General features: G+C 38.9%; 1 protein-coding gene across 1 annotated transcript in view; it reads left to right on the plus strand.

Annotated features, from left to right (window-relative positions):
- Window positions 1–12586, plus strand: part of FRY (FRY microtubule binding protein) — a 193951-nt gene that overhangs the window by 144096 nt on the left and 37269 nt on the right. The window contains exons 38-44 of the mRNA XM_026049852.1: window positions 714–817; window positions 3967–4152; window positions 6113–6311; window positions 7303–7424; window positions 8111–8298; window positions 9562–9656; window positions 11203–11810. Coding sequence (XP_025905637.1) covers window positions 714–817; window positions 3967–4152; window positions 6113–6311; window positions 7303–7424; window positions 8111–8298; window positions 9562–9656; window positions 11203–11810 — 1502 coding nt within the window. The remainder of the gene's footprint in view (window positions 1–713; window positions 818–3966; window positions 4153–6112; window positions 6312–7302; window positions 7425–8110; window positions 8299–9561; window positions 9657–11202; window positions 11811–12586) is intronic.

Raw genomic sequence — 12586 nt, forward strand, 5'->3', positions numbered from 1 at the left:
CATCCCGTGCCAGATTCAATTCCACTTGTGCCTTGGCTTTCCTTGTTGCATCCTTGCATTCCCTGACAACGTTCCTGTATTTCTCCCAAGTGGCCTGTCCTTTTTTCCACATTCTATATATTGCTTTCTTCTGCTGGAGTTTTGTCAGGAGCTCTCTGCTCATCCACGCAGGTCTCCTGCCCCCYYTGCCTGACTTCTTACGCACAGGGATGCACTGCTGCTGGGCATGGAGGAAATGCCGCTTGAAAACATGTCCTCTTTACCTTTTGCTTTCCCATAGTTCAGTGTTAAAATATGCACAGTGGAGATTTGCAGTTCTACCAGATTCCTTAAAGCCTGTGTACCCTGCAGGACATGACTTTATGATAGGAATCAAACTGAAGCAAAGCTAAAACAAAAAAGGATAATTTCCCTTTCCCAAACCTCTGTTATAGTTATTGTTAGTTATCGTTATTGTTATTGTTATTCATAGCAATTTTTCTTCACCTTAGTCTTTTCTTCTAACTAGGCTCCTCTTTTRCATAATTTTTATTGATATTAATAGTGTTGTATTCAGCAACAGATTCTTACCTGCTTAATACCGTAACCAAGTTRCTTTGACATGAGTAGTATTAAGAAAATGAAGATTTTTTTTTTTTTACAAAACAGCCACCAATGTCACTGTTTTCTAAACTCCAAAAGATTTCAAACTGATACTGTGATTTCATTACCAGGTGCAATATTGCTGTCATCTTCATGACTGAGATGGTAGTGGATCACAGTGTGAGAGAAGATTGGGCCCTTCACCTCCCTTTACTGCTACATGCTCTTTTCTTAGGTAAGACCATCAGAAAAAGAAACTATAAACTTACTCCTATCCTTGTATTTTAGTTTTGTTGAAGCTATGGACTTGAATTTTCCCTATCTGCTTTTTTTTATTCTGATTTCCTAAAAGAAATAGGGCTGCAGTAATTACACAATCTGTTGGTTTCAGAACATTGAAACTTTTGAATATTTAGTCCAATTTTAGCCATGTTTGAGAGATGGMTAGAAGTTTGAGGATGATTAACTTCCTCAAAGTTTGTTTTATTTTGATTTGTTTTGACAAGCTGGGTGCTACTGGCAGAAAGGCAGGAAAAAATCAGCCTTTGTAACACTRCTTTCTGAGAGGCAGCTGGCCAGTCAACCCATATGTTAGATTCAGACTCCACATGTGTTGTCTCTTGCCTTTCAAAAATACTAAATGAGAGAGCTGAGATCACTCTATTGCAAAGATAGTGGCAGTAGGACACAAATCATCGGAAAATGAGCTTCAGTAATCTCCCTGCTAATGGAAGAGCTTATCTGCAGTGCCTTCCGTAACATGACTGAGTTCAGAGGCACTCCTTTTCCCTACTGCCATGTCTGTTCTTGACTATAGCAYGGTTTATTTGGAGGGTGGTGACCAATACATTCCTTATCTTGGCACTTGATAGGCTGAGGGTTGCATGGCTTAATTTTTTAGCACACAAAACTATTTGGTTTTATAAAGTCATTGCCTAACTTTCGTGGTTGATAAATACTACGTCTCACACATAAACACTGACAGGCACTTGTGAAATTAATTTGTTATGACTGGAGATTGCGGTCCTCATTTGATCATCATAGCTGCCACTGAATCTACTCACCGGCAATCCAAGAAGAGTCTGGTTTTTTCAGTCGACAAAAGAGGTTAAATTGGGAGTTTACAGTACAGTGCTGCAGTTAGATACAGTAGATATACTGTAGTATATATACCTGACAAAGACACCTCATTCTCCTTTTCTGTTACTCCATTAATAGCTGTTCTTTTTGAAATTTTCTCCTGGAATAAGTTTTTTTTTGGAAAACGCATACTCATCAAGTCTTCAAGTATTGGCTTTTGGTGCATCGATTTCAACAAACTGCTGATGAAACACCAGACCAAAAGCTAAGCCACAAGCCTATCGCATCGGGCCTCTAGGGACATTTTCATTACTACCAAGGAGCTGTGCAAATAAACATAGGCAGAAACAGTTATGATACTACCAGTCCATTATAGAAATATTTTTACTGATTTGTTCCTGCAATAATATTCCAACATTACAGTATTTCACAAGAAAGAAATAGAAATTTATGAATACCACTTGAGAGAGTCCCTTGGCTAGGAGCTATCAATTCTAAAATATGATTATAGAGCTAAATATAACTGGTTAGACGTGGCTTTGGAATTTCAATTTCACTTCCTTAAGAGCTGCTGAAGCTCCTGCTGAAGACATCTCAGTAGTTTGTAGYAGACCTCTGTAGTGAGGATCTAAGGAGGTAATGCAAAACGTGTTAGTCAAAGGTTTGAATATGGGTGAACATCAAGTATTTCTGTCCCATTTAAATGTGAGTGAGCAAATGGACCTGACTGAAATGGAAACTGGAAGTAGTATGATGGGCAGCCTGAGAACCTGTGCCTTTCAAGCACTGGAGGGAGTGGAGAATTACTGGAGTAAAAGAATTTTGCAAAATATCTTGAAGTGGATATTGGCTGGTATTGAGAGTGAAGGAAGGAGACAGACTGTTGGTGTGAACCTGCCTGCTGTGTCTAGTGCATGAAAATCCCTGCTGTTTAAAATCTGCTGGCAGACAGTATGAAATGAGCAGCTGGATGACTTTCTCTTGGAAACGTGTCCACATCACAACACAAATTTATGCTATTGAGCCCTCTTCTGAGTCAAGAATTGTACTGGAGGAGCATAAGGACTGAGCTGTCCTTCTTACTTCATTGTTGCCATATCTAGGTTAAAACCTTCATAGCTTCTCAGTTAACAAGAGGAAAATTTCAGTCACAATTGCTGCCAGTCCAAATTTATCTTCAACTAATATAAATTTTCTATACTCTCTGCAGTTTTGAATGTTTATGTTAGAAAAGGGTAGGATGGAATCATTATCTCTTGGCAGATGGAAGGAAGTGGAGAAACAAGGCACAAGTAGTGATCGCATCAGTGGTGAGTCTTCCAGAGGACACGCTGGGTGGGTCAGATAGGACCCACCTGCAGGAGCCAAGGCTTTGAACATGGCTTTGACCATGGCAATATTAGTAGCTGTGCTTGGGCAGGTCAGACAAGGTCCAGTGGGACTGAAATCTATAAGAAAAGACCTCATGGAAAAACCTCTTGGCTGCTGCCACTTACAGTGAAGGAGGAGCTGCTTTTTAAAGGCAGATATATCCTGTGAAGGCAGGAGCTGAAGAMGAAAACAGCTCCACTGTTCAGCACTGAAATTGTTCCTAAACACAAGAAAGTATTTTCAAATATTCCTGAAGACCCTGAAAGAGAATTCAAGGGAGTTCATTACCATACAGTGCAATATGTCTTACGAAAACTTACTCCCTTTATGTTTGTAATGTGATTTATTCAAAATGTGTTAAAATCTGGGAGCATATGTACAAATAGCAAAGCAGTGCTGAAGTGATTAGAATCTCTCAGTGCTGGATGTTTTSCTTCAGTTCTGAACACTGAGATAGTGACTAATATTTCATGCTGTCCCATTGGTAATTGAAGTTGTTTTTCAAGGGATTTTGTTTGTCAGCTCCTTTCTTCATAGATCAGTATTAACCTCTTTCAGTTTGCATTAGTTGTAAAACTGATAGTCTGTGAAAGAAAGCCAGATACTGAAATGAGCAAAGAAATCATCACCACCACTAAGAATTTCCCATCCTAGAGGTTTTCCAGGACTGTCAAATAAACAGTGCAGTGTGGCAAAATGCATAAGGTTTCAGTGCCAAGTGTCACGGGTACCTGGTAGGTTGGACCTCAGTTTGGAACCAACTGTACGTGGACATTTGAAACAAAAGCACTGGTGACTGTGGCCAGAAATACTGTATATTTTGTTTGTTCCACATCATTGCCATGAACTACCTTGGAATTTCAGCTGTTTCTGGAATGTGAACTTGTTTATTTTTACTTCATATTCAGTGATTGCTGTAACCTGTTCTTCTAGGTCTTGACCATTACCGCCCTGAGGTTTTTGAGCACAGTAAGAAGTTATTGCTTCACCTTTTGATTGCGTTATCTTGCAATAGCAACTATCAAGCCATTGCATCGGTGCTTCTTCAGACCAGAGAGATGAATGAGACAAAGACTCTGACAGTACAACCAGGATATTTGCCTGAATATCTTTATACAGGTAATAAAACACAACAAGAAGACAACGTTGCATCATACTGAGAGAGTTTTGGAAGTGGAGTGTCAAGGCTCCTTTATATGAAACATAATATTTTTGATAAAATAGTAAAATGACAAGTCTGTACAGTTTCCATTAATATTAATTCCATGTGAACAACTCTAGAGATGAACCCAAATTGTTACTGCATAACTTTTCGTGATGAAGAAAAAGTTTTATGCTTCAAGGCGAAATGTGTAATGTAGTTTTCAACATTGATATGGCTAATAACTTCCTAACATTCCCCTCAGGAAGCGAGGACTGTTTTAAATGAGGGCAATCAATTTTCACCTTTAAAAAAATGAATGCATAATTCCATACGAGAAGAGCAGCAGGAGTATTCACCTCAGGTTTTCCATTCTTCAGTTAAATTACCACATAATGTAATGTGCACTCTACTTAATATTACAGATACACTCACTTCTGTCCTGAAATCCATTTCTAATTTAGTACCTCAGACTCTGTTGAGATGGGTCTTCTAATAACCATTTGCAAATTCTCTGGTTTTGAGGAGTTGAATTACTGTTGTAATATTACTAAAAGCAAAAATACTGTTGAGAGTTAAAGAAACCACAGAATCAGTGGAAATATGAAAGTAGGATTATTTGTCTGGGATGGTGTGAGGGAGTTTTCACGAAAAGGATGAAAAAGGAGCAATTTCCACACTAGTGTCAGTTCACTGGTTCTTTAGCAACACATTCAAAAGCACTAAATGGTGTTACTTTATAAAGCATATTATTTGATAACTGATTGCTCTTTTATGACATTTTATAAAAAAATGATTTTAAAATAATGATAAGAGGGGAATTCAATAAGTGTATTTCAAATTAATAAATCATTTTGGTCTTTGTACTTATTCTGATTAAAGTCTGAGCAAAATTACCTCATACATGAATTTCCCATTGGAACTATGCAGATAGACCTCATGTCCATGAATTATTAAATATAATTTAAATTATATTATGGATTCTCTGCCAGAATAAAACATTTTTATATTCCTGTCTCTGAAAAACTTAATTAGTACTATGTATCTCTTGTGTCTGAGAAGTTATAAAAACTTCTTAATTGGGTAGTTTTTTAATCAACTCCTATGAAGAGTCAAAACGTGTGTGAGTGGCTATAGCCAAGAATCCTAAGTAAAAATCCTTGAACTTGGCCTCATCCTTATAATATTGGGTAAGTAAAGAGTCTCCTGACATGCAGTGAATATTGTCAGTAGAGAGGGAGTCCTTCTCCCTGTGTTTCCCAAGGCCAGTTTTTCTATGGTGGATACACACTAATGTATCTGCAGTTTAACCTTAAGAAAGCAGCTCTTGGTTTCTAATTCCTGCTCTTGTGCTGACTTGTGAATTGGTGGCAGGCTGTTGACCTAGGTTAACATTCGCTCAGATGTTTAACCTTAATGATGAAAGTATTTAGTATGAGCAGTCCAGTTACTAAAGCATGGAATGCCTTAAGCATTGTGTCTTATTTTCCATTGTATCTGTAAATTTAGAATGTCATTTTCCTCAAATTCATACCTTGCAATGCTTTTTCAGCATCAGATAAGCCATCAGATAAGTGAGGTAAACTTTATGTGGTCTAATGAAAAGTACAGGTTACAAAAAGGCATAGTTCTGAATGTAAAATGCCAGGAAACAATTGCTTTTCAAGTACTGTAGCTCTCATACAGTAAGAAAAAAACAACTATCCTGACTTTGATAATTATTCATTTTCTGTTAAATTCTGCAGGTTTAAAAATATGTTACCAATTTTCCASTCCCTTGGGCATTGAGAGGGGTTGCCTTCTGCAGGGTTTTTGTGTTTCACAGTAGAAGGTTTCAGCTGCTTACTCTTGGAAAGGAGCTGCTTGGCCTCCACATTCGTCTGTAACGCTGGYGTAACTTGCACATTCCAGCTTTATCTCCTCCTCTCCGACTGACAGGTGGTTTGGACTTTCTGCGGGAGTACCAGTCATCTCCGGTGCCAGACTCCGGCTTGAGCTCCAGCTCCACCTCTTCCAGCATCAGTCTGGGAGGCAGCACTGGGAATCTCCCCCAGATTGCACAAGAGATTGAGGACATGGACACTGCTGCTGAAACAGATGAGAAAGCGAACAAATTAATTGAGTTCCTGACAACCAGGTAATGGAGATAAGCAGAGGTTATGTTTATTTGCACTTGAAAAGCATAGCTTCATGTCTTCTCTGCAATTATTTATTACAAATTAAAAGACTCAAAGGAAAAAGACTGAGGTAGTATAGCAATTACAGACTCCCATTCCTCTTTTATTTGATATCTGTAGAAGAAGATAGGTACTTAAAAGCATTACAGTGTCAGGAACCTAGGAAATATTGCCTGACAGGAATAAAATGTTTAATTGACTGATAGTATTACGTTCAACACAAAATTAATGGGAGAAGTTTTATTTTTATAAAATGAGATAGGAGGTGCACAGACTGTCATGAAAGGCCATGGTGAAACCAGGTTTAACTCATTTTAACTAATTTTAATAGTGGAATGCAAGTAGCCACTGCTATTCAAAAAAAAAAAAAAAACAGGATTTGATTATACTATGCTCAAAATGGTATAAAATACATTTGAAATTAGAAGTTTTGTAAAATACAGAAAATGTTTTTTTATTATCTGTGTTAACCCCATACACCAGTACCTGCTAGGAGATAACCAGCTGGAAAGCAGCAGGAAAGCAGGGTGAGAAGAAGGCCGATTCTTGTCAGTGGTGCCAGTAACAGAAGAAGAGGCAACGGGCACAGGCTGAAACAAGTGATGTGCCATCTGAGCATAACAGAACTGTGAGGGAGGTTGAGCACTGTGACAGGGTGTGCGGAGGGGTTGTGGAGTTTCCAGAGGTCAAYATGTTCAAAACCAAACTAAGCACATTCCTGGACAACCTCCTGGAGCTTGAATAGGCTGGGGTAGACAGGAAGCTCTCCAGAAGCCGTATCCAACCGCAGCTATTCTGTGATTTTGGTCATAAAACTATATTCAGTCACAAACCTTTCCAGCTGGAACCTTGAAAATATCTGGTTGCATTTACAGTTTATATATTTTAAATGATGACATTTCTTTCAGACAACTCGTAGAAATGTTTCGCTTTGTTTTGTATTTCTTTAAGGGCTTTTGGTCCACTTTGGTGCCATGAAGACATCACACCTAAAAATCAGAATACCAAGAGTGCTGAACAGCTTACCAATTTTCTGCGTCATGTTGTATCTGTATTTAAAGATTCCAAATCAGGTAGTAGTATTTTTTCTTTCATAGCTGTAAGGGCATGCTTAGTCTGTGATCTTCCTTTTACTGGATCTCCTTATGCAGAAGCATAACACACTGTATGTCTTTAAAAGAGTGTACAGTATATTAAGGAATTGCCTTTGAAAAATCAGATTGGATTGTGGCTAAATGTTAAACTAAAYATTCGTTCGAAGTCATTGGTAGAAAAGATTTTGATTGATAAAAACTCCTCAATGCCTTGTAAATACTTTCTGAGATCAAAGCAGAACGTAAGATCACTACTTGATTTTAAGACCTGATCCAAGGCCTACTGATGCTAATAGAAAGACTCATAAGCCAGCTTGGTTTTAGATTTTGAAATGTTCAGAATTTACTACTGCCATTAAGAGTAATGAATGGCTTCAGGGTTTGTCAAGGAATTAAAAAAAATGAAATCAGAATAAAGAATTTCATTTTTTACAAAACAAACATTTCCAGATTCTGCATTTCAGTTTGTTTTCTTATATGGTGCATGAAATAAGTTTAAGAAGAGGGAAATTCTCCCAAAACAAGACATTTCTGCTTTGTTTCTCATGGGGCAGACTACAGTGCATACCCTCTTCATACACTCAATTCAACCTGTATATCTCTCATAGTAAAGCCTGCCATTAAAAAAATACTGACATATTGATGATATTGCCTCTCTTGCTCAGGTTTTCATTTGGAGCAGCATCTGAGTGAGGTTGCTTTGCAAACAGCACTTTCAAGCTCTTCCAGACATTACGCAGGTCGCTCTTTCCAGATCTTCAGGGCACTAAAGCAGCCCCTTTCTGCACATGCACTGTCTGATCTGCTGTCAAGATTGGTGGAAGTTATTGGAGAGCACGGAGATGAGATTCAGGTACGTATATGTGATTCATAATGATTTGTAATACTGATGTTTTAAAGTGTATCTATTTTAAAATCATGGTTTTAACAAGATGTTCTGGAATCATAGAATCATCGAATCCTTAAGGTTGGAAGGGACCTTTAGAGATTGTCTCGTCCAACYCCCTGCACACACAGAGTCACCCAGAGCACGGGGCTCAGGGTTGCATCCAAGCGGGTCTTGAAGATCTCCATAGAAGGAGACCCCACAGCCTCTCTGGGCAGCCTGTTCCTGGGCTCTGTCACCCTCACTGTCAAGAAATTTTTCCTTAAGTTCCTGTGGAGCTTTTGGTGCTTCAGTTTGTGGCCATTTCCTGTAGTTCTGTCAGTGGCCAYCACTGAAGTCAAGTGAATCAAGTGGAGTAGGTAAGAATGCAAAAGAGGCCTTGCAAAAGAGTAGGTTTGAGTCTACTCAATGTACATATACCTTCTCAAATTCCTCATCCACCTGTTAAAATCTTGGTGCTAAGGAGAACATCTAGAAAACGTGGMGCAAAATGAAAGCATGATGACCATTTTCCCCCCACTATCCATTGTTAATTTGCAATTAAGAAGCTCATCATCTCATCTGCTATTATAATTTTTCAGCCTGAAGTAGATATCTTTTTGACTTTGTCAAAAAAAAAGTCTTTTAGAATAAAGAAAACTCCACACCCCCCCCAGAACAATATAAAATTTACCAGTTGTGAGTTTTGTAGTGATGTAAATTATGTAAGTTTGAATACTGCCTTTGGATAACTTGATCCAGTCCTGTCTTGGTGAACCAGCTAGCTATATGACTATACAGCCTCAGCTTGCTCTCTTCTGACATATCTGTAGTCAGATCCTATTTATTAAGAGATTCAAGAATAAAAAAAGCTTTTAGTAAGAAACAGACTGACATCACTTCCCTTTTACTTAGGTAATGAAAATTGCCACAAGATGACAGTAATATTCTGTCACAATGGCTTGTACAGAATTTAAATCAGTGACCTGCAAGTCAGAGGTTCTGTTTGCCATTACCAGCCCCCCGATGAGATATCTGCACGTCTCAGATTCCTTCGCASATCATTCAGAGGCAGAAAATAAAATATACTTGTAGTGACATTTTAATGTGCAGCAAAATGGCCTTGGTGTGAATGTTGTTCATTTTTCAGGGGAAATGATACACTTTGTTTTCATTAGATTTCCATTTCTTCTGTTCAACTGAATGGTTTTGAGCGTATTTGTTGAAATGGCTGTGCTCATGCATTGACAGGGCTATGTAATGGAAGCACTGCTTACCTTGGAAGCTGCTGTGGATAATCTCTCCGATTGTTTGAAAAACAGTGATCTTTTGACAGTGTTATCTCGGTAAGAGCCTCTTATTATCTTTAGAAAAAAACCCATTTTGTTAAATGCCATCCCACAGCATAAAATCATTCTGATAAGACTGAGCTCATTTAAATATATATAGAACTAGACCAAGAGYACACCTGAGGCGAATTTTACGGTAGTTGAAGTGGTGCTGCAGAGCTTTCCAATGCATTATAAATTCTCTCTTATATTCAGTTGTCTGAAACATATTTTAGCATACTTTATAAAGATTGTATTCTTTGTTCCTTGTATTTTTGGACCATATACTTGAAAAAATACATTTAGGGAAAAGTATCTTTTTTAGAATATTGATTTCCCACCACCTGTCATTCTCTTATAAAGTATTCCTAAACAAGGAGAAAGAAATGGTCTCTTCTCCTCAGTAAAACAAGAGTGAATTCTGTCCCAGCTATAGGTGACTTGTGGACTCTGCCACAGGCATAGTCCATCTTCGTGAGACCCTTTGCCCAACAGGGAACAAAGGTGCATGGGGGAAAATTGCAAGCTCCGTCCATAAGGAACAGAAGACAGGAGAAGTTCAAGTCTATCTGACTCCTAATAACAACAGAATGGGAAACATGTCAGGAAAAGTCCATATACTGTGAAATTTCACAGGCAGCATAAAAGTACATGGGCTGTCATTTCTGAAGCTAAAAGGTAGCGTGCTGTGTATTATACTGCAGTGTCAGGACACGAGTGTTACTTTGTGATGGAGTAGAGGTAGAGATTTACAGCTTTTACTTTCTAGGCCCTGGAGTTACTCATCTTTCTGTAGTGCACATTCTGGCAAAGAGCAAGATGGAGCAGAAAAGAAGAAACAGTCCAGAAAACAGTGGGATACAGTGGTCTTTATTCTGGCATTAATGTTTCTGTAAGATCCCCTCCCAAACAGTGTAGACAGAAGGGGGCTTACACTATTAGGAAGTGAGAATCCAGAAATCAGCTGATCTCCATAACTAACTTCTATGGAGTGTACCAACATAGCATGCTTGTATAGCTAATGCATAGGGACTGTGTGGATCATCGGGCCATGAGGTGTCATCAGCCACTGAAGTGCTCTGCAGTCATCAGCTCTGTGTTGTGTAAACCATCCTGATGAGTGCTTAGGATACAGGCAGGGAAAGGCAATGACAGCAGGGTTTGTGAGGGACCTGTTCTGGCAAAAAGAGCCTGACAGGCCCCTTGAGGATGACATTACAGGCCTGGTTCTGTGTAGGCTGCAGGGCTATTAGTTCTCACAGTTCTTTTACCGCCTGCCATTGTGCRGTTTGCCTTCAAGCCATGCCAAGTTCAGGGTTTGATCTACTGATAAGGGTGTTTTTAAAGGCATTCTAGGCAGTCCTAATATGGTTTGATGCAGTGTCACATGAATCTYGCTTCTGTGGGCACTTCTGGAATTAAAATGGCAGAATATAATAGAAAATCTGGTATTTTACTTCGTCTGTTTAAGTATTTATTTACCTTTTGATACGTGCTTAGCCTACACTCTGTTTGTACGAGTTTACAAATATGCATTCACACATGTTGTGTGTTTTGGGTTCAGTTCATCCTCACCAGATTTGACATCGAGCACCAAACTGACTGCAAACCGTAAGAGCACAGGACAGCTCAACGTGAATCCTGGAGCTGCAGGCAGTAACACGGCCACTGCTGAACGAAGCAGGCACCAGAGGAGCTTTTCTGTACCCAAAAAGTTTGGAGATGTGGACAAGTCCTCCGATCCACCGCGCAGTGCCACACTGGATAGAATTCAGGCATGCACCCAACAGGGACTCTCATCCAAAACCAGAAGTTCATCTTCTCTGAAGGACAGTCTCACTGACCCATCCCATATTAAYAATCCAACAAACCTACTGGCCACCATCTTCTGGGTGGCTGTAGCGTTGATGGAATCAGATTTTGAGTTTGAGTATCTCATGGCACTGCGGCTATTGAATAAATTACTGGCTCATTTGCCACTAGATAAAGCTGAAAACCGGGAGAAGTTGGAGAAGTTGCAAGGGCAGCTGAAGTGGGCTGATTTCTCAGGGCTTCAGCAGCTGCTTCTGAAAGGATTCACCTCCCTTACCACCACTGACCTCACGCTGCAGCTCTTCAGTTTGCTGACACCAGTGTCACGAATATCTATGGTSGATTCTTCTCAAGCTATAGGTAAAACCAACACACTTTCCTCTCTTTCCATTGCTTTGGCATTTGATGAGAAATGTCATTGGATTACCTGCACAAAAACAAAAAGGGCATTTTTTGCTGTTCTAACATAGTACGTTAATACTTTTGCTTTGGGTTGGGTGTTTTYCTTGGAAATTTCATACAAATATAATGTGCTTCTGAAAAGTGAATGTGTTGCACAATATGTTCTTGGACAAGAGAAGTCCCAAGTTTTTTAACATTTAACATAACATTTAATTTCTAGGGACTGACATAAAGTTCCTGGGTGTTTCTGTAATAAATACTGCTGGAGAGACACTGTCACATTTTCTAGACCCTAATTTTGGCTACTATTTCCATTGACTTAYTTTCAGAACATTGCAAATTCTTTTGATTTTAAGTTAGCACTTCAAAGGATTTTTACTAGAGATATAAGTATGGAAAATTTTGTACATTTTTTAAAAAGCTACAGTTGCACATACTGAGTAATGTAAGAGGGCTGTGCTTTAAGAAAAAAAGATAATGTTTTGAAATTCATAATCATACAGATAAGATTGTGACCTCTTTCTGTTTTATTGAAGAGAGTAGCTGTGATTATTCCGGATTGTTAGGCCTCAGTCTCAGTCAGAAACAGAGATATTAAGACAATTCTACAGTTTTCTGAGCTCAGTGCTAACAAGCTCAGATATGTAAGGGGATGAGTGAAATAGGCTGCACAAATCCAAACACGTAGGTATGTGGCACCTACATTCCAGACAATGTCTGGACAATTCACAGAC

Source organism: Nothoprocta perdicaria, unplaced genomic scaffold (genome assembly GCF_003342845.1).
Source record: "Nothoprocta perdicaria isolate Ctin4 unplaced genomic scaffold, notPer1 scaffold_62, whole genome shotgun sequence".
Classification (NCBI taxonomy): Eukaryota; Metazoa; Chordata; class Aves; order Tinamiformes; family Tinamidae; genus Nothoprocta; species Nothoprocta perdicaria.